This window comes from Phacochoerus africanus, chromosome 5 (genome assembly GCF_016906955.1).
Source record: "Phacochoerus africanus isolate WHEZ1 chromosome 5, ROS_Pafr_v1, whole genome shotgun sequence".
In the NCBI taxonomy this organism is placed as follows: Eukaryota; Metazoa; Chordata; class Mammalia; order Artiodactyla; family Suidae; genus Phacochoerus; species Phacochoerus africanus.
Genome location: NC_062548.1, coordinates 137,220,777 through 137,237,590, shown reverse-complemented (window position 1 = coordinate 137,237,590; position 16,814 = coordinate 137,220,777). Strand labels below are relative to the sequence as shown.

At 53.1% G+C, this 16,814-nt stretch overlaps 1 protein-coding gene across 3 annotated transcripts; it reads right to left on the bottom strand.

Moving 5' to 3' along the window:
- Positions 1 to 1,644: 1,644 nt before the first annotated feature.
- ALKAL2 (ALK and LTK ligand 2) lies at positions 1,645 to 10,250 on the bottom strand. 3 transcript variants are annotated; one of them, XM_047782736.1, is made up of 6 exons: positions 10,194 to 10,250; positions 9,084 to 9,394; positions 7,650 to 7,703; positions 7,484 to 7,564; positions 4,730 to 4,795; positions 1,645 to 2,998 (listed from the first exon to the last, which is right to left on the bottom strand). In XM_047782736.1, the coding sequence occupies exons 2-5, from the start codon at positions 9,340 to 9,342 to the stop codon at positions 4,731 to 4,733; spliced, it is 459 nt and encodes a 152-aa protein (XP_047638692.1). In that variant the 5' UTR covers positions 9,343 to 9,394; positions 10,194 to 10,250; the 3' UTR covers positions 1,645 to 2,998; position 4,730. The 3 variants fall into 3 exon arrangements, with proteins under 3 accessions (XP_047638692.1, XP_047638693.1, XP_047638694.1); XM_047782737.1 differs by lacking the exon at positions 10,194 to 10,250 and having other exon boundaries at positions 1,645 to 2,219; positions 9,084 to 9,597; XM_047782738.1 differs by lacking the exon at positions 10,194 to 10,250 and having other exon boundaries at positions 1,645 to 2,216; positions 9,084 to 9,597.
- Positions 10,251 to 16,814: the final 6,564 nt, after the last annotated feature.

The window sequence follows — 16,814 nt, the reverse complement described above, 5'->3', positions numbered from 1 at the left end:
CCGCTCCTGCCCCTTGTGGGTGGTTTGTCTACAGTGTGTCTCCTCTGTCTGCCCTGTTGCTGCCGCTGGCGTCATATGCTCATGGAAGAAGCTGGTGGCCTGTGGCCACAGCAGCCTTGCAAACCTCCCCCCCCCCTCCCCGCAGCAGAGTGTAGACCCCCCTCCCTGGGGACCAGCGCCCCCAGGCCAGGCCCCCCCAGAGGCTAGATGAGGGGCAGCTTTCCTCCACACCCTGTCTCCCCCCGAAGTCCTGGGAGGACTCAGAGTCCCAGGTCAGTCTGAGTGACGGTTGCCCGCAGCAGGGAGAGCCCAGGGATCGGCTCCCAGTCCTCAGTGTCATGAGGTCCCTGGGGCGGGTTAGGCCAGAGCTCGCTTGAGTCTGAAGCTGCCTTCCCAGCAGGCCTTCTGCCAGGCACGGCTGGAAGATGGGCCAAACCGGGTCTGGCGGCCTGGGCAGTCTCTCCGTGGTCCTTTCCCAGAAAACCGAAGAGGTTAAGATACTGGGAATTTAAGTATGCAGCCCTCAAAAGTAAAGAATTGAGGGGGAAAAGTTTAAATCATTAACCACAACTAGAAAATAGCACTGAGTAAAGCACTTCAGAATTTATCGCTGTACCCTAGTCATTCAGTAACCGCTTAGTAATCTCAGCTGAAGAAATTTCTTACTCATCTCTGCTCCTTGTAGTTTGTTTTCTTTAATGCTCACGTGTGTCTTACATACAGATCCTTAGACAAACCCCAGGGTTCTCAAGTTGACTCTGTCCTGTGGTCGTATCCAGGCAGGGACATGTGAACAGAGAAACTCACTGCTGAACTCACTTGTCTTTTAAAAGCAACCAGTGGGTTAAGAACCCAACTAGTATCCATGAGGATGCGGATTTGAGTCCTAGCCTTACTAAGTGGATTAAGGATCCCCATAGCCGTGGTTGTGGCATAGACCCGCAGCTGCAGCTCTGATTCAGCCCCTGGCCTGGGAATGTCTATATGGGGCAGGTGAGGCCCTTAAAAAAATAAATAGGTAAAAATAAGATCCAATCAGATTTGTTCAAAACATACTTTCCTGTAAAATTTTGAAGCTGCTTAGACGTCTCAAGGCCCCTCCCTCTCAGTTTAGCGTTTCCATTACACTCATACAGGAAATACAGACGCAGCTTGATCTGAAATAATTTGTGACTAAGTCAGGTTCTCTCTTAAGGAATATGTCACCAGTACGTAGTGCCCCACTCTAAAAATGCTGATTAATTGCCCCTTAGGAGAATTTGGGAGGTCCCCTCATGGCTCAGTGGGTTAAGAACCCAACGTAGTCTTGAGGATGTGGATTCCATCCTTGGCCTTGCTCAGTGGGTTAAGGATTTGGTGTTGCCACAAGCTGTGGCACAGGTCGCAGATGCAGCTCAGATCTGGTGTTGCCGTGGCCGAGGCCTAGGCCTCTGCTGCAGTTCTGATTCAGCTCCCAGCCTGCGACCTTCCATGTGCCGCAGATGCAACCACAAGAAAAAAAGTTCATACCCTTCCCGTGTTATGTATGCCTTTTATATTCTGTGACCTGCCAGTATTTCAGTCACTCCATGGATTTCTCAGTCATGAATTGCCAACGGTCAGCTCGTTCAGCAGTAGAGAGTCACTTCAGAGTCTTCATTATAACAAACGCTGTGTTTATTACTTGCGTTTTATTTACAGTATTTACATATTGCACATATCTGGATACTATTTTACATTTATTAAACAAAGGACAAATGAAATTAGCCTGAATAGGTTCACAGGTTTACACTCCAATATCTCCACAGCTGAAAGCTTTTTATTTTTGTTTTTCATGCAGTTCCAAATAATACTCTGGGAATTTAATTCTAAAAGTAATAAAAAATATTAAATAACACCATATGCTATATGAAAATATAGTTTCAGATTTTACTGATTCTGTTTATGTTTCTAAAGAAATATTTGTGATGTCACCTAATCCGGAAAATGAGAGATTTCACAGCAAATGTGGAGCCTCCTCTTGTGTTACTGTCAGGTACCCCAGCGTACTGGGTGTGTGTCCACACTGTGCCAACAACAAACACAACTCAAGGTGAGGGAGTTACGGGAGAGGCTGTCTGCAAAAATAAATCTCTGGTTCACAGGGTGTGTTTGGAAGGTAGCAGGTTCTGGTTCCTGTTGGTTTCCAAGGCACTTCTCAAGGTTCCTGGGCCGTCGGTCCTTTACGGCTCTGCTCACTGCTGGAAACAAACACATTCTCTCACTTTCCCATCAGTTCTGCTGGACCGGCACACGCATTACAGGTAATACGATGTGTTTACAGGCGGGGTTTCAGTCTGCGTGTGCTCATGCTCCAGAAAGGGTGCTGGGGTTTCTCGTGGGCAGTGACTTGGTCACCACGGGCCTCCAGGGCCAGAGGGGTGAACAGCATCAGAGATGCAGACTCAGGCTCCTTGGGGTCTGAGGATCCAGCCGCGCCCAGTGCTGGTGTGTCTGTGGTCATGTCCTCAGGAACTCGGTCTCCCTGACCTGGGGCTGTCCTGGCCTGCTCCGACGAGGCTGCACTCTGGAATGAGCTGGGTCCTTGTTTCTCAAGACTCCGTTTCTCTGAAAATACCCCAGAGCCCAGGCTTCCACCTCCCTGAGGGGCATGTCCAGGCGATGAAGTGGGATTGGGGGGGAGGTGGGGAGGTGAGAAATTAGCTTACGAGAGAAGGAAGCCAGTGGCTCTGCTCTGAGGTCACAGCAGGGGGCCCTGTGCCCAGACCCTCGGAAGACCCACTGCAGAGGCCGAGGCTGTCTTCTGCAGTAGGAAGAGGACTCTTATCCTGCAGCTTTGCCCTGACAGCCTCGAGTGTTAGGGCAGCAGAAGGAAGGTGTCTGGACACAGCTTATGAGGAAAACCCACTGCTAACCCTGGATGTGTGCTCGGCCCCCAGGACATCAGGCTGCAGGGAAACCCTTGACGGCCTGTGTCGTTGTTCCCAGCCAGTGAAGAGTTTGCTGCTGCAGTTCAGGACTGGAATTGGAAGAAATTAATCTTTAAAAATGTCATGAAGTTACTTTAGCAGAAACATCTATATTTTTTTAAAGTACCTGTTTCTTGGCCAAAATGAGCAGTTACTGACAGTGGTGACCAGTGTGACCTTGAGCGTGGTGCCCTTTTGTCTTCCTAGAAGTCTGCATGTTGTGTTAGCAAAGCCCTGGTTGCCTGTCTTGAGGCTGGTGCAGAGGCAGGACCACACTCAGGAGTCCACAACCTGGGCTCCTTGCCTCTGGGTGCAGCTGTCTCCCCTGGAGAGTGGTCTGCGTGGACGGCCACTGGGGGAGCAGCTGGTCAGTTCAAAGGCACAGAGACAGGAAGCCTGTGGCCTGAGTGGTTCTGCCAGTGGGTGTGGACGCAGGCATGTGGTCTCCCCACTTGTAAGCAAGAGCAGGCTGTTCTCCAAGGATATGCCTGGTTCACCTCTAAACAGTGATACTTTAATGATAAAGAAATGCTTCATAAAAGTAACACTGTCACCTCCCCTAGCAGGTACTTTGGGAGACTTAGCAGAATCCATTCATTGCTTTAAAAATAAGGTTTTTGTTTGCCAGGTGGGCGGTGGGAGGGAAGCTAGACAGTTTTCAGATGAGAAGGGAAGGCGGGACAGTTCTCAGCTTTGGCATTAAAAACTGCCTTCACTTGCATCAGAGCGCCGCAGGTCAGTGAGCCCGAGGAGAACGTGGGGCCCGGGCTCCACAACCGCTTGTTGCGTGACGCCCCCTTTGTTAGTGGGGCTTCTGAGGAGAAGCAGCCCGAGAATGGTGTCACAGCAGCACCCAGGCCACGCCAACCCCAGCACCTGCCCAGCCTTGGTCCGCACAGCCCCGTCCGCAGTGAGTGGGCCCCTCCTCCACGCACACGGCACAAGGGAGAGCTGTCTGTGTGCCGGAAGCAGGTCTCACTTGGGGGCAGACCTGGCACTTGGCACAGCAAGGGTCCAGTCATGAAGGTACAGACTGGCTTAGACCGTGGCCTTTGTCTCAGGCCCCCGTTGACTGGCTGACGGTTGGTGCTGTGTGTTAATGCCAGCCCTCGAGAGGCCACGGTAAAAACCCGAGTTCATAGACTCGACGTGAGGTTTTAAATGACTTTAGGAGTTCCTGTGGTGGCGCAGCAGAAATGAATCTGACTAGGAACTATGAGGTCATGGGTTCGATCCCTGGTCTCGCTTGGTGGGTTAAGGATCCGGTGTTGCTGTGGGCTGTGGTGTAGGTCGCAGATGCAGCTCGGATCCTGTGTGCCTGTGGCGTAGGCTGGCAGCTACAGCTCGGATTTGACCCCTAGCCTGGGAACCTCCATATGCTGCAGGTGCAGTCCTAAAAATACAAAAAAAAAAAAAAAAGAATAACTTTGATAGAAACATTGAAAGACGATAGCTGTTCTTAGCTGTTCTTCGTAAGTATGTTGGCATAAGGATGGAATTCACCTCAAGCAGTTGCCAGACACGTCTCTGAAATTTGTACGGTTGGTCATGTACTCATTTCTCAGTGTTTGAACAAAACCCTCAAAGTAGCTGGGTGTGACCTCAGGTACCCACCACGTCACATGCTGCAGTCAAGCCAGCAGTGAGTGTTATGTCAGCCTTACTCCGAGTAAGGCTGCTTTTGCCAAAGGGTGAGTGTCTCTAAACTCCATGAATCTGTCACATCCCGGACGGATCCCGTCTCCGCCGTGTGCGCCAGTGCGACCTGGCTGCCCGCTTACCTTAGCCGTCCACGCACAGCGGGCTGACAGCCAGCCGCGTCAGAAGCCGGGCGCATCTCTTATAGTCTGCGGTGGAAATAATCACAGACCCTTGTCAGTATCTCAGCAGCTTAAATAAGCAGCATTCAGTTTACACAAGCATATCAACCGCTAAAGCCATTCATTTCCGTAACTATTCTGGATTCCCTGGAAGCCGCCTGTAGACTCTCCCCTGCAGTCATGGCTCCAAGGTGTTGATTTGATCATTTCTGGCACCTCGGGGCCTTCAGCGTTACACAGCAGAAGTTAAATGACGTTACAGAGGCTGTGGGGGTAGAATGTCCCCTCCCCCAGGCTCTCTGCCGTCTTCCTCTCACAGGGGCCCCCCGAACTAGCTTCAGTTTGGGGGCCTCAGACAGCCGCACCCCGTTACTTCACTTTAGGTCACCTGCAGCCTGAGCTCATCAGAACCACCTGAAAACTCGAAGATGGTGGGTCAGCAGCCAAGCCCCAGAGCCAGAGCCCCGGCTGGAGGGAAGCAGGAGCTGACTGCCCAGGGCAGACTGCTCTTCTAGAAAGCTCACGTGCTTCCCTATTTCATTATTCCAGTGGGTGCTGCCTCGGAGGGGCAGCAGTCAGGGCCATAAAGGAATTCCTCAATTTGAAGGTTACTCTCAAGAGTCAAAAAATCCTGCTTAAAAGTAGAGTTCATACTCCTAATTGAAATTCTGAGTGAATGAGTCAACTGACAACAATAAACACGCACCTGTTAGACAAGCAGTTAACTCTTCTAAAACCCCCCCCTAAGTATTTAGAGGATGTAATAGTTGGGGCTCAAAGGAGAAAATGATCTGACAGCTGGAAGCGGGGTCATCGGGATCCTGGCTTTGCGCTTCATCAGATGCGCCAGGTTTTTTAGGACGTGGTTTTTCTAAGCAGATCACATGCGGATGCAGTGAGGACTGTGTGGACTCAGAGGGAATACTTGCATTTGCCACACACCTGAGGCCCTGAGGTTGACCCTGACCCCACTGAGCCACATGTTCCCTGCCCCCATGTCCACCTGGGGGTCTTGTGAAGGCGCAGGCTTTGCTCGGCGGGTCTGGAGGACTTAAAAGTCGTGCTCTTCCAAGGCGAACCCCCAAGGCCACACCTTGAGGGAGAAGGCTCTGTGCTTCCTTCTGAGCTGCCAGATTCTGGGAATTGTCATACAAACCTAGAGCAGCACAAAGGTGGCCCAGATGTGGCTCTGCAGATGTGGGCTGAGAGGTGGAAACCAGGCAAGAAATCGCTTATCCAGTGCGCAGATCTATCTCTAGACCCAGGAGCATCTCTGACTGGTTCTGGTCCCGCCGCCTCACCTTATGGGTGACCAGGAGCCTTGGCGGCTGCCCCCTCAGTTATGTCAGCAGAGGAGACGGTGAATGTGGCTGGGGGTCCTGGAGAAGTGTGGTATCAGTGGTGGGCACACGTAGTTTAAGTGTGTGGTCTGTTTGCTCACCCATCAATGAAAGGGTTAGAAGTCATGACCCTAAGGGTCGCTTTCAAACCTAGAATCTATAATCCCATTATTGTAAGATAAGATTTAACATAGAAATATATGCACATTTAAACACAAAACGAGAAGGTTCCCTGACCCCTAGAAGCAGGTACGTAATTCTGAAACAGAAGGTACTTCCATTTCAGAGGAAGGAAAGGAGATCCCGTGTCCCAGGCCCATGTGTCCTGGATGAGAGGATGGGACTGAGGCACGGAGCTCCTGGACATGGGCGCCACCTGCCCTGGGTCGGTGCCAAGGTGCCTGCCTTGTGCCTGCCCTTCCTGTAACAGTCGTAACCAGGGGCACCTCAGCTCCCTCCCGAAGGTGCTCCCTGCCTTCCTCCCTGTCCGGGGACCTGCTAGACCAGGGTCTGTAAGGTGACTGCTGCCCACACAGAGCAGCTTCTCCAGCATGTGAAGGGCCTTATTGTTCTGAGCAGGACAGCAGATCTGGTCTGCTGCCCTCTGAAGAGTCCAGAGAGCAGCTACTAAGACACCCCGCTGATCTGCACAGCCTTCTTCCTGGGAGCCCTAAGTGAAAGCTGTGTCCCCGCCAACAAAGAAAAGAAATGGATTTTAGGGTTCTAGCAAATGCCACTCCAGCTAACAAGCTGCTTGTCATTTGCATGTTTTGTGAAAAGCACAAGGGACCACTTTTGGGGAAATGAAATGCATTTTGTTGTGGATAAACCAGGAAGTTACGGATGAGAGCCAGGTGAAGAGGAGCTCCTGCATTTCTGAACTAGGGATGAAGCCAGCAGGAGAGAGGGTTTTTAAGCAGCGCAAAATTCTTGGGTGAGGGGGTTATAATTACTGGTGGAAACAAATCTCTGGCCGAGGTGGTAGGGATGGCCCAGGTCCGTCCATTGATACTTCACATCCTGTAGTAGTCATTTTAGCAACCCATTTTCAATGTTTGTTCCACTGTCAGAGTTGAGATACGAGGACAGGCCTTGTGCCAGAATTCATTAACAAACCGAGACCGTGAATGGAAGAACGCAGCCCAGTCCAGAGCTGATTAATCCCGGGGCGTGTAAATCACGTTCCCGGGCACCAGCTGCTGCTGGAAGTCGCTCTCTTCTGCAGCGGTCCGGTCAGCCCAGGCCCCAACTGCAAGGTCAGCAGGGAGGAAACCTTAGCAAGGCAAGTCTGGGTGCAGAAGGGGGGCAAGGTGCGGGGCGGGGAGCCCTTGTACGCTGTGCTGGCATGTTAGACGCGGTACATGCAGTCACTTACATGCGGGGATGGTGCAGTCTCGGGTGTTGTAGTAAAGTCTGTGGAAGTGTTTGCTGCACTTTGGGCTGAAATAAAGGGGACCTGGAAGGGGAAGAAGAAACAGCTGGTGAGGGCCCGCTGGATGCAAGGACCCGGGAAAAGGCGAAGGAATGAGGAGAAAATTCACCTGTAAGGTGTTTCAGAAACTTGTCTTTCATCCTTAGATCTCGAGGAACAATTTCTGTTTGAGAGGAAATAAATCAATTACTGTATTGCCTGAAAGAAGCATTTTTTTTTTCATGTGACCCAAAGTGAATGTTCAAAGGTACTGGAAACTGCTCTAAACACAGCAGTCAGTCCCTTGATTGCTGTGTGTGACAACGTGAATTCTGGTGATCCAGGCACATTTTCTTCAAATAGCATTAACTACTCTCCAAGCTCCAGTATTATCTCCCGGGTCTCTGCCACTAGAATGGAGGCAGTGACCGTAAAGTTATAGGAAAAGAAAGGTGTGTGTGTGTGTGTGTGTGTGTGTGTGTGTGAGAGAGAGAGAGAGAGAGACAGTTACCTTCCAGTGAATGAATCACTTAGACACTTTTCATCTTGAAGAGCTTGGGAATCAAAACCCACAACCTCTCCATAGTTCTAGGAAGAAACCTGATCGGATCCTTTAAACAAAAACTTTGCCATGAAACATCACTTCTTCCAGGTGTATATTTAGAAAAAGGGTTAGATGCCATTTCTCAAGCCACCTGTTATGAAGGCTGGTGTGAAGCATGGAGACAGACGGTGCCCTGGAGGATCCGGGGAGAGCACTTTCCTAGGGAAAGACCCCTGAAGGAGCACAGCTCCTCGTTTGTGTTGGCAGCTACCTCGACTGACTTTCTGATGTCAGCCTTGCTTTGGCTTTTGAAGTCATCTGGTTTTGTTTGCACTCACCTGTTCTGCACTAGTGATGGGATGGCATATGCTCACATTTGCTACCAATTCCCATCTGAGGAGGGCACAGTTCCATCAAATCTTACTTGCACAGTTTGGACAACTCCTAAATGTCACTCTTCATTTGCAACTAACTTTAGTCGGTCTATATAAAATTGACCTTATCATATTTGACCTAATTGTGTCATCAAAGCATTAAGAGCTTGTACGCTTTCCTTGGAAATTTCCCAAGGGGCAGCCACTCTGGAAGGCTCTGCGATGGGGGCAGGGGTGGGATCTAAAACATTTCTGTCTCTCCGTTGAAACTGCTTTGCTGAAAATATCTCCGTTTGCAAAATAAGAGATGGCAGTTCTACGCTGAAATTATGGGCCTAGGAAGCGACTCGCAGGTCTGAGACGTGGATGAGGGATAGTTACCTGTTATCTGCCACCAGGCATCATTCATGGCCTTCCTATTTCCTTCTTTTAAAAAATATTTTCCAGTTTTTATAAACAGTCGAAACGTTTTTACAGCTCAAAAATACGTGTGTTCTCTCAAAGCCAACTGGATTTGCAAGCAAGCCCTGGGGACTCCTGAGACAGGACAGGCCGACGTGCTGGAGGCTCCGCCAGCACAGCCCACACCCCAGAAGCCTGTGGAAGGGGTCCTCCGTCCACGCGGCCGCTCGGGCGGCACACTCACCCACTCTCTGCTCCTCGGCGTAAGCGCCGTAGTCCGCGACCTCCCTGCGGCCCAGGCTGTCGTCCTGCCGGCCGGAGAGCTGCAGCCTCTTGGCCTCCCCCGAGTGGTACTTCCTGAGCTCCTGGACGATCTCCACGATGAGCCGCAGCAGGCTCTGCGGGTCCGCGGCCTCCCGGGGCTCCGCGACCCCCTGGCCGGGCCCCGCCGCCCCCAGCACGAGCAGCAGCCCCACGAGGAGGGGGCGCCCGGGTCCGCGCATCCTGCGCTCGGCGGGGCTGGGCGGATCCGACGCGCTCCCGGAGCTCGGCTCCCTGGAGGGACAGGGGTGCGGGGAGACCCGGAAAGCCAGTCGGCGGCTGGCGGGGACGCCGGGGAGAGGCCACTCCCCTCGGACCGCGCGCCCCGGCCCCGCTGTCCCCGCGGCCCCCAGCGAATCCTGAGCCCTCCGCGGACCCCCAAGGACCGCGGCAGTTCCCAAGGGCCCCCCGCGGACCTCCGCGAACCCCGAGGACCTCGGCGGACCCGGCGGAGGGGCGCCCTGCACGGTCCCCGGCCCGGGGGGGGGGGGGGCGGGAGCAGACGAGGGGCCGCTGAGCGCCCGGGCCGCGGTCTGCACGGGGACCCGCCGAGGCCCCACCGGTGATGCTGCGAGCGAGCCCCGGGTGCCGCCGCCCTCCGCGCGCCGGGCGACACGGGCCTCGCCCTCGTCCCGCCCGCGTCCCGCCCCCGCCGCCGGGCCGCGGAACTTTCATGGCAATGGCGCAGCGGCCGCCGCTCGGCCGCGTGCGGCGCCCGCACAACTTTCCGTCACCTTGAGAAACCCGGGGGCGGCGGCCGTCCGGAGGGTCCGGCCCACAGCCGCCTCCCTCGGAGAGCCGGGCCGCGCGCCCCGCCCGGCAGCTGCGCCCAAGTTTCCAGCGGCGCCTTTGTGTGGCGGTCGCCCCCTCCTCCTGGTGTCCCCGAAGCCCGCCGACCAGCCCCCGCGCGGGGACCCTCGCTCCGGGGGGCCAGGGCGGGGGAAAACCCTCGGCCCTTGGGGAGGGGGCCGAGCCCGCCTCTGCCGGGCGCCAAGCCTGGGGCCACCTGTGCGCAGGAGCCGGGCCGGGTTACCTGTCCTCTCGCCCCGGAGCCGCGGGCGTCTCCTGTCGTCTGTCCCCGCGCCCCGGAGCCGCGCGCCCCGCTCGCTACTCCATGCCCGGGGCGCCGGCGCCAGCGGAGCGCCCTGGACGCGCGGGGACTGGCACCGGGACGCGGGGCCTCGACCGCGCCGAGCTGGGGACCCGCCGCCGCCTGAGTCGCGCCTCGGACCTCGGGGCGCCTCTTATCCCCGCGGCCGCCGACGTCAGGCGGGTCCCCGAGGGCCTGGCGCGGGGCTTTAATTAGAAGCCGCTGAAGTGTTCGTATCCCCGCGCGGATCTTCGTCAGACCCCCCTCCCGGCCCCCCCAACTCCTCCCATGTCTCCCTACCCCGTCCCTCTCCCCTCTCCCACCCCCTCCATCTACCCCCCGCGTCCCCCCCATTTCCCCCCCTTCCCCGGCCCCCTCCCCGCGCCGTCTCCCCTCCCCCACCCCGTCGTTCCCCCTCCCCTCCCCCTTTCCCCCTTGCCCCCTCCCCCTTCCCCCCCTTGCCCCCTCCCCCTTCACCCCATCTCCCTCTCCCCCCTTTCTCCCTCCCCTTCGCCCCCCCCCCCGTTCTCTCCCTCAGTCTATTTCCCTCCGTTCCTGTCACTTGTGACAGGATGAGAAGAAACGCCTTTACCAGGAACTCGGATCTGTTTTTGTCTAAATGTAGATCTTGGGCTATTAAAAAAGGAGCTGCCTGATTGCCTCGACATTTAATAAGTCAATGGGAGTCTCTGCGTTCTGGAGGAGTCTGCAGGCGAGCCTGGGGGCCACGCTCAGGACCGCGGTCTGCTTCGCCCCAGGCTGGTCCCCCCAGGCGGCAGCCCAGAGGGCAGGGGCCGGCCAGCCCCCCGAGGGGACCCGCCGCGGCTCCCCGCCCGCGCCGTGCCCCCTGCCCCGCCCGGCATAAGGACCTCGGTCGGGACCCTCAGCCCTCAGGTGCTCCGGCTGCCCTTCCCGGGAAAGGCCGGCGGGAGCCCTCCCCGGGCACCGCCCTCCCGGCCCCCGTCTTTCAGAAAGTTTTGGTTCTTCGGGTGTAGGCAGCACATTTGTGAGAGTTCGCCAATTCATCTCCTTTAATTTTTTTTCTTGTAAAATGTATTATCAATCAATGGCGCTCTTTCCCATTTTATTGGCGCTTTCTGGGCAAGAGCTGGACGGCCTCCAAGTTGGCGCTGTGATTGGGAAAGGTGTTCTGAGAACAATGCCCGAAAGGGAGCTCGGGGGCCGGAATTAAAAGCCTCGGCCATTAGCAGGGCGGCCGCATAGTGGATGGTGAGGTCGCCGCGGGCTGGGCTGGGCGGGTGGCCCTGAGGCCCCGAGGCAGGCCCCCGCCGCGCAGCCCAGTCTCCCTGCCTCTGCCGCTCCCTCCTTTCCTTGGGTCGTTTCCTGCGGAAGACGACGTGTTTGGCAGAGGGCGGTGGGCTAAACCGGACCGGTAATCGTCCAAATCCACCCCTCTTCTGCACACACGTTTTGGGGTTCGATTTCTCAGGGAGCTTTTCTTTTTCAAGCAATATGACTCCAATGTGAGCGTTTCTATCAAGAGATACTCCGGAGAGAGGGAAAATTCTCATCAAATTGATCTTGGGTAGGTAAAAGGAGGTCGTTTTCCTTGCTCCCTTTCTCCTCGCCGTGTGTAAATGGACATTTGCGCTACTCCAGGGAGAGCGCCGCCTAGCGACAAGCCCTTCCTCCTGCCGGCGCTCACCAGCACCCCTCAGGCTGCCATAGACCGATTCCCGTTTCCAGCATAATGGACGCATGCAAAGCATCCATTATAAGATATTTTGGTAGAAATCTTGCTGAAAAGAAATTCTCTCAATCACATAGGATTTTAATTTACATGTAAGCTCCCCTTCTAAATAGTACCTTACCACATCAAAAGCTAGATCTTTTTAAGAAAGAGCTTTCCTCCATCGCCCCCAAATGTCCCAGCCAAAGAAGTCTGGCAAGTAATCACTGGTACCCTTTTTTATTTTGCCACTTTTAATGGTACAGACGGATTCCTCGAATGAGTTCCGCCCGATTCCGCATGCCGACACTTCAGCCGGACTTATTGAATACTTAGATGTTTCAACAACAGGGCGAAACTGGAACTTGGTTGTTATTTGGGTTCATGAGATCTGGCAACTAAAGATCAGACCGTTCATGTATTTATTCACCCATTTTTGCAAAGCTCTGTGCTGAAACGTCTCTAGGTGCCCTCATTTTGAATAAGCCACTTTTACAGACTTTTTCAACTTCATACAAGAGTGTGCTGATTTAGAATCTCTACTGAGCTCTTAAATTTGGGGTATTGTCTGAATGAACTCTTTGGCGCTCTCTGATCCTCAGAAATATGTGTATGATACAGGTTGTTAACACAATGTTTGGCTACATTAAGTTGTGCTGGTTATAAGGCCAACTGACGTATATGCAAACCAGCTCACACGAAAAGGTGAAGCTGTATTTGCACATCACTCAGGCTGTCCACTTCTTCTGCATAAAAGGAGATGACTGGACAGCACGGGTTCTGAGTCTAAAGCTCCGTAATTCCATAACTGTCATAACAAAGGTCAAAAACAACAGAAGGCAATTCCTGCAAAAAACTGGAGGCTAATCACTATGAGTTTTCAGGCAAGAAGAGGCGCTATATTCTTATTAAGTAGTTTAATTCCCTCCTTTAGTAACTGAACGACTTCCTGCCATGAGGCACCCAAAAGAGATCTGAGCTAAAATTAGACAACACACTACATTCTAGCGTTATTGGCAAAAATAACTAATAGTTTCTTTTGCGAGAATTGATTTAGTTTCTTGAGAAAGCTATACTGGCTCCTAGAAAGGAAACTAGCCAGAGAGGGAAGGGTTGTCTGCAACCTGCTTTTACTGTAGATCTATGCCGTGAGATGGAGAAGTTATTTTTCTTTAATTTATAAGCAGTGTAAAACTCCAATGTTTCAACTACAATCAGTTTTCTCTTTCCCTAAAAAGGAATATATTTTATTTGAGATGAATATGAACTACCTTCAAAGACTTCCAAAGTAGATACACATTAATTAACTACATATTTAAAAATGAATTTTTATATTTGTTCAACACTAGGGTGATTATGTAGTAATTTAAACTCCCGTTAGAGAGAAAACAGTCACCTTTTGTAAAGGATCATATTGCATGCTCTAGAGAAATATTGCTTACTCTTTAACTTCTGTCAGTTCTAGTGTTTTCACTGTTAGTGTGTTGCTAGTATATTAGGAATGTACTAGAAACCTCTAAAGCATTTGGAGAGACAAGCTTTCTTGCAGGACGTCTCTTAGTATAAACGTAATACACGTAACCCCTTGTAAGTAGCAATGCTAGCTGGCGATGTGTTCGGCAGGAACAACTCCAGCTCCGACCTAGTTCTTTTCCTCAGACGTGAGAGGAAGCAGGCCACGCTAAGGCTCTGTAGGTCAGCCAGCCCCTTTCATTCCTCGACACCTGCTTCTGTATCTGCAAAACCACACCGCAAGCTGTCCGGAAGCCATGGGACCCGGAGGCTGTGCACTGATTGGGCGTGTGACAAAGCCTGACTTCTTCCTGCTAAGGTCCTCGTCTGCGGCCAAACTGAAGAGGATTCCTCACGGGGCACAGGCTTAAAGGGAGCACGGACCTTGCCTTATTCCTAGGAACTGGTTTAGTTGTAAAATCCAGCTAGAAAAGACTCTTACGGCTCGATGACAATTTTCTGCCCTTTGTGGCTCCAATCTGGCACTTTTTTTTTTTTTTTGGTCTTTTTAGTGCTGCACCCATGGCATATGGAGGTTCCCAGGCTGGGGGTCAAATCAGAGCTGTAGGTGCAGGTCTACACCCAGCCACAGTCATGCCGGATCCTTAGGCCACTGAGTGAGGCGAGGGATCGAACCTGTGTCCTCATGGATGCTAGCCAGATTCGTTTCCGATGCACCACGACGGGAAGTCCCATCTGGCACTTTTGGACCACATCAATGACAATATATTTAAATGTACACACCGTGTGTCAACAAGTCAACAAAAGACCTTCCTACTTCGCAAAAAGCCCTTCTCGACTGTAGAGACAGTCAGATTTGTCCTCGGGAAGATGTGTGCAAAATGTGGTCCTGCTGAGGAGCAATTACTATGTCCACATTTGTATGTTATTTTCTGAATATATTTTCCTCCAGGAGAACAAATATCCTGATCAAAAGCAACACAGGCAATAACTGGGGTTGTGTAGGCCCTTCCAAGGCCCCTCAAAGGTCCCAGATTCCAAAGATATTCCCACACCTACAGTACTTTTTTCTAGGGTAAGGTAAGCCTGCTGACAAGGAATCCATACGCTTTAGTGGCTTAATCCAGTAAAACTTTATTTCTCTCAGGTCGAAGTCTAACACGTGGAGGGGAGGGGCCGTCTGTGTGCTCACTCAGGCTCTGCCTTTCCTCTGCGTCTGGCCTGAGGGCAGTCCTAGGACCAGGGCACGAGGTGGCACAGGGCCCTTCTGCCCCTTCCGTGGGTCAGCACGTCGTCGTGGCCAAACACGCCAGCCCCTCCCTCACGGAGGGTGGGTTCGAATCTGTGTGAGCAGGAGGCGTGGTCAGAAAACCAGCGCTGCTGTTTTCTCCCCCCTTGAGCAGGTCGGGACGTAACAAACCGAACTCTGGCCAAGGCTCTGGGGCGCCAGCCCATCTCGGGAGGCGCGTGTCAGCAGACAGCCTGGGGTGGCAGGCCTGCTGTCCCCTCGTTAAGCAGAAAGGCAGGACTACAGGGCCTCCCCAAAGCCATGCCCGTCTCAAGACTGTGCTTCAGCCACACAGAGCTGTTCATAAGCTCTTGCCTCCGGGACCCTCACCTAAACTGCCCAGGACGTCCTTCCCTTCCTTCTCCCTCTTGCTCATTCAGCAACTCATCCTAATTCTCAACTCAGGCAGCTGATTTCCTGGGAACGCCCTACGCACCCCCCTCCCCCAGGCCTCGCCTCCCTGCTTCTTCCTGTCACCCACCAACCTCGCTCCACTCGGCTTCAGAGATATCCTGGGTCATTTTTCTGTATCTTTCGTTAGACCGTCATAGTCTTGCAGCCAGGAGCTATTTCACTTCCCTAGTGCTTAGTATAATGATACTAAGGGAACATTGTGCACACGAAAGGACATATTTTTGAAAAGACTAATAGAGGTACTGTTTTTGCATATTTCTTTCTGATAGGTGCTCACAAAACATGACTTAACACATGCTTATCAGGCACCTACTCTATGAAAATCAACGCCGGAGAATGACAAAGACGACTGGAATGGGGACCGTTTCTTTAGAAAGTATCTGATCATATAGCAAAATTATGACCAAAGTACCGTTCCTAATAAAAGATGACATCCCGCTGAAGCCATCTCAGAAGACTCTGCAGGAAGAGTGGCATTTGCCGTGCACTTGAGCGATGGCATTTCGCGATGCTGGGCTGAGGGACTGCACGTATGAACCCAAGGGGGGAGCCCAGGATCACAGCGAGTTGGACTGCAGGGAAGCAGGCGCAGTCCGCTCTGCTGAGCAAAGGGCCGGGGAGGACAGAGAAGTGCGTCCCGGCTCCCACTCCCCGTGTGTGCACCTGCGCAGGCCTGCCCTCTGAACCCCCTTTCGTCTTGTCCAAAAGGGACATGGCAGAATCTGTCATTGCAGGAGTTTTGTGAACATTAAAACAGGATGAAGCATGTTAACCTCTTGGTACAATGTCTAAAAATGTTAAAAACTGATAAAAATTTTCTGTTTCATTGTACTCTCCTAAAAGTCTTTTTTTTCTATATTTCATCATTTCTTGTAATATGTCATAGATATTTGAATGAGAGCATCATTCAAATCTTCTAGAGCGTCTGGGGCAGCGGAATTGTATGACTAGCTCACAGCTGCACAGAACATCTATAGTTAGAAAGTAGACGGAAATACCCTGAATCACTAAATGTCCATATGACCGGACAGCATTCGGACCAGTGAATGAGGGTTCAGTCCGGGGCGGGGGGGGACGCTGTCCAGAGGCTTTCGTCCGGAGGCCTGAGGACCCTGCCAGTGGGCGCGGGGGTCTAGCGGGTGCGCTCTGTCCAGGGGCGAGGGTTGCTGTTGTCCAAGGCGGCACACAGTCTGCGCCCGTGCGGAGATTACGGGCAGGTTGGGTTGGCCAGGGCTGTGAAAACAGAAGAAACAGTCCATTTTTTGCACCCGGCCCTCACTCATAGTCCTGGGAGTGTTTGAACGTGGCGGTGCCCCTTGCTGCGATATGTGGCCACGTCTCTATGCCATTATCAGACAGAGAGGGGTTGGGATACTTGGTACCCACCAGATACAGGCTGATTCCAAGTTCTGACAGGACTCCGAGTTTAAAAGACATCAAACAGAAACGGTTCTTTGCTCCCACCAAGGAAGCGAATTCATGCCGAGCAGCTGGAACTCGGATTCAGCTGCCGCGGCTGTGAGCCCCCCGGAGCGCAGGGCCTAGAGGTGAGACTGCCTCTGAGACTCCGGGTTTGTGGCTGTGACAAACGCCAGCTAGTGAGAGCAGGGCAGAGGGCGAGCATGCGAGTTGGGCTGGAGTCCAGGCGGCTCACAGATGGAAAGGGGATAAGGAGGGAGAGGGCGGCCACGTTTAAAAG

Coding starts and splice junctions, on each gene's coding strand:
- ALKAL2 (XM_047782736.1), bottom strand. CDS start 9,342: ATGCGCGGACCCGGGCGCCCCCTCCTCGTGGGGCTGCTGCTCGTGCTG. Junction 7,704..9,083: donor CGCCGAGGAGCAGAGAGTGG/GTGAGTGTGCCG, acceptor CCTCTCAAACAG/AAATTGTTCCTCGAGATCTA. Junction 4,796..7,483: donor AGACTGCACCATCCCCGCAT/GTAAGTGACTGC, acceptor TTTCCACCGCAG/ACTATAAGAGATGCGCCCGG.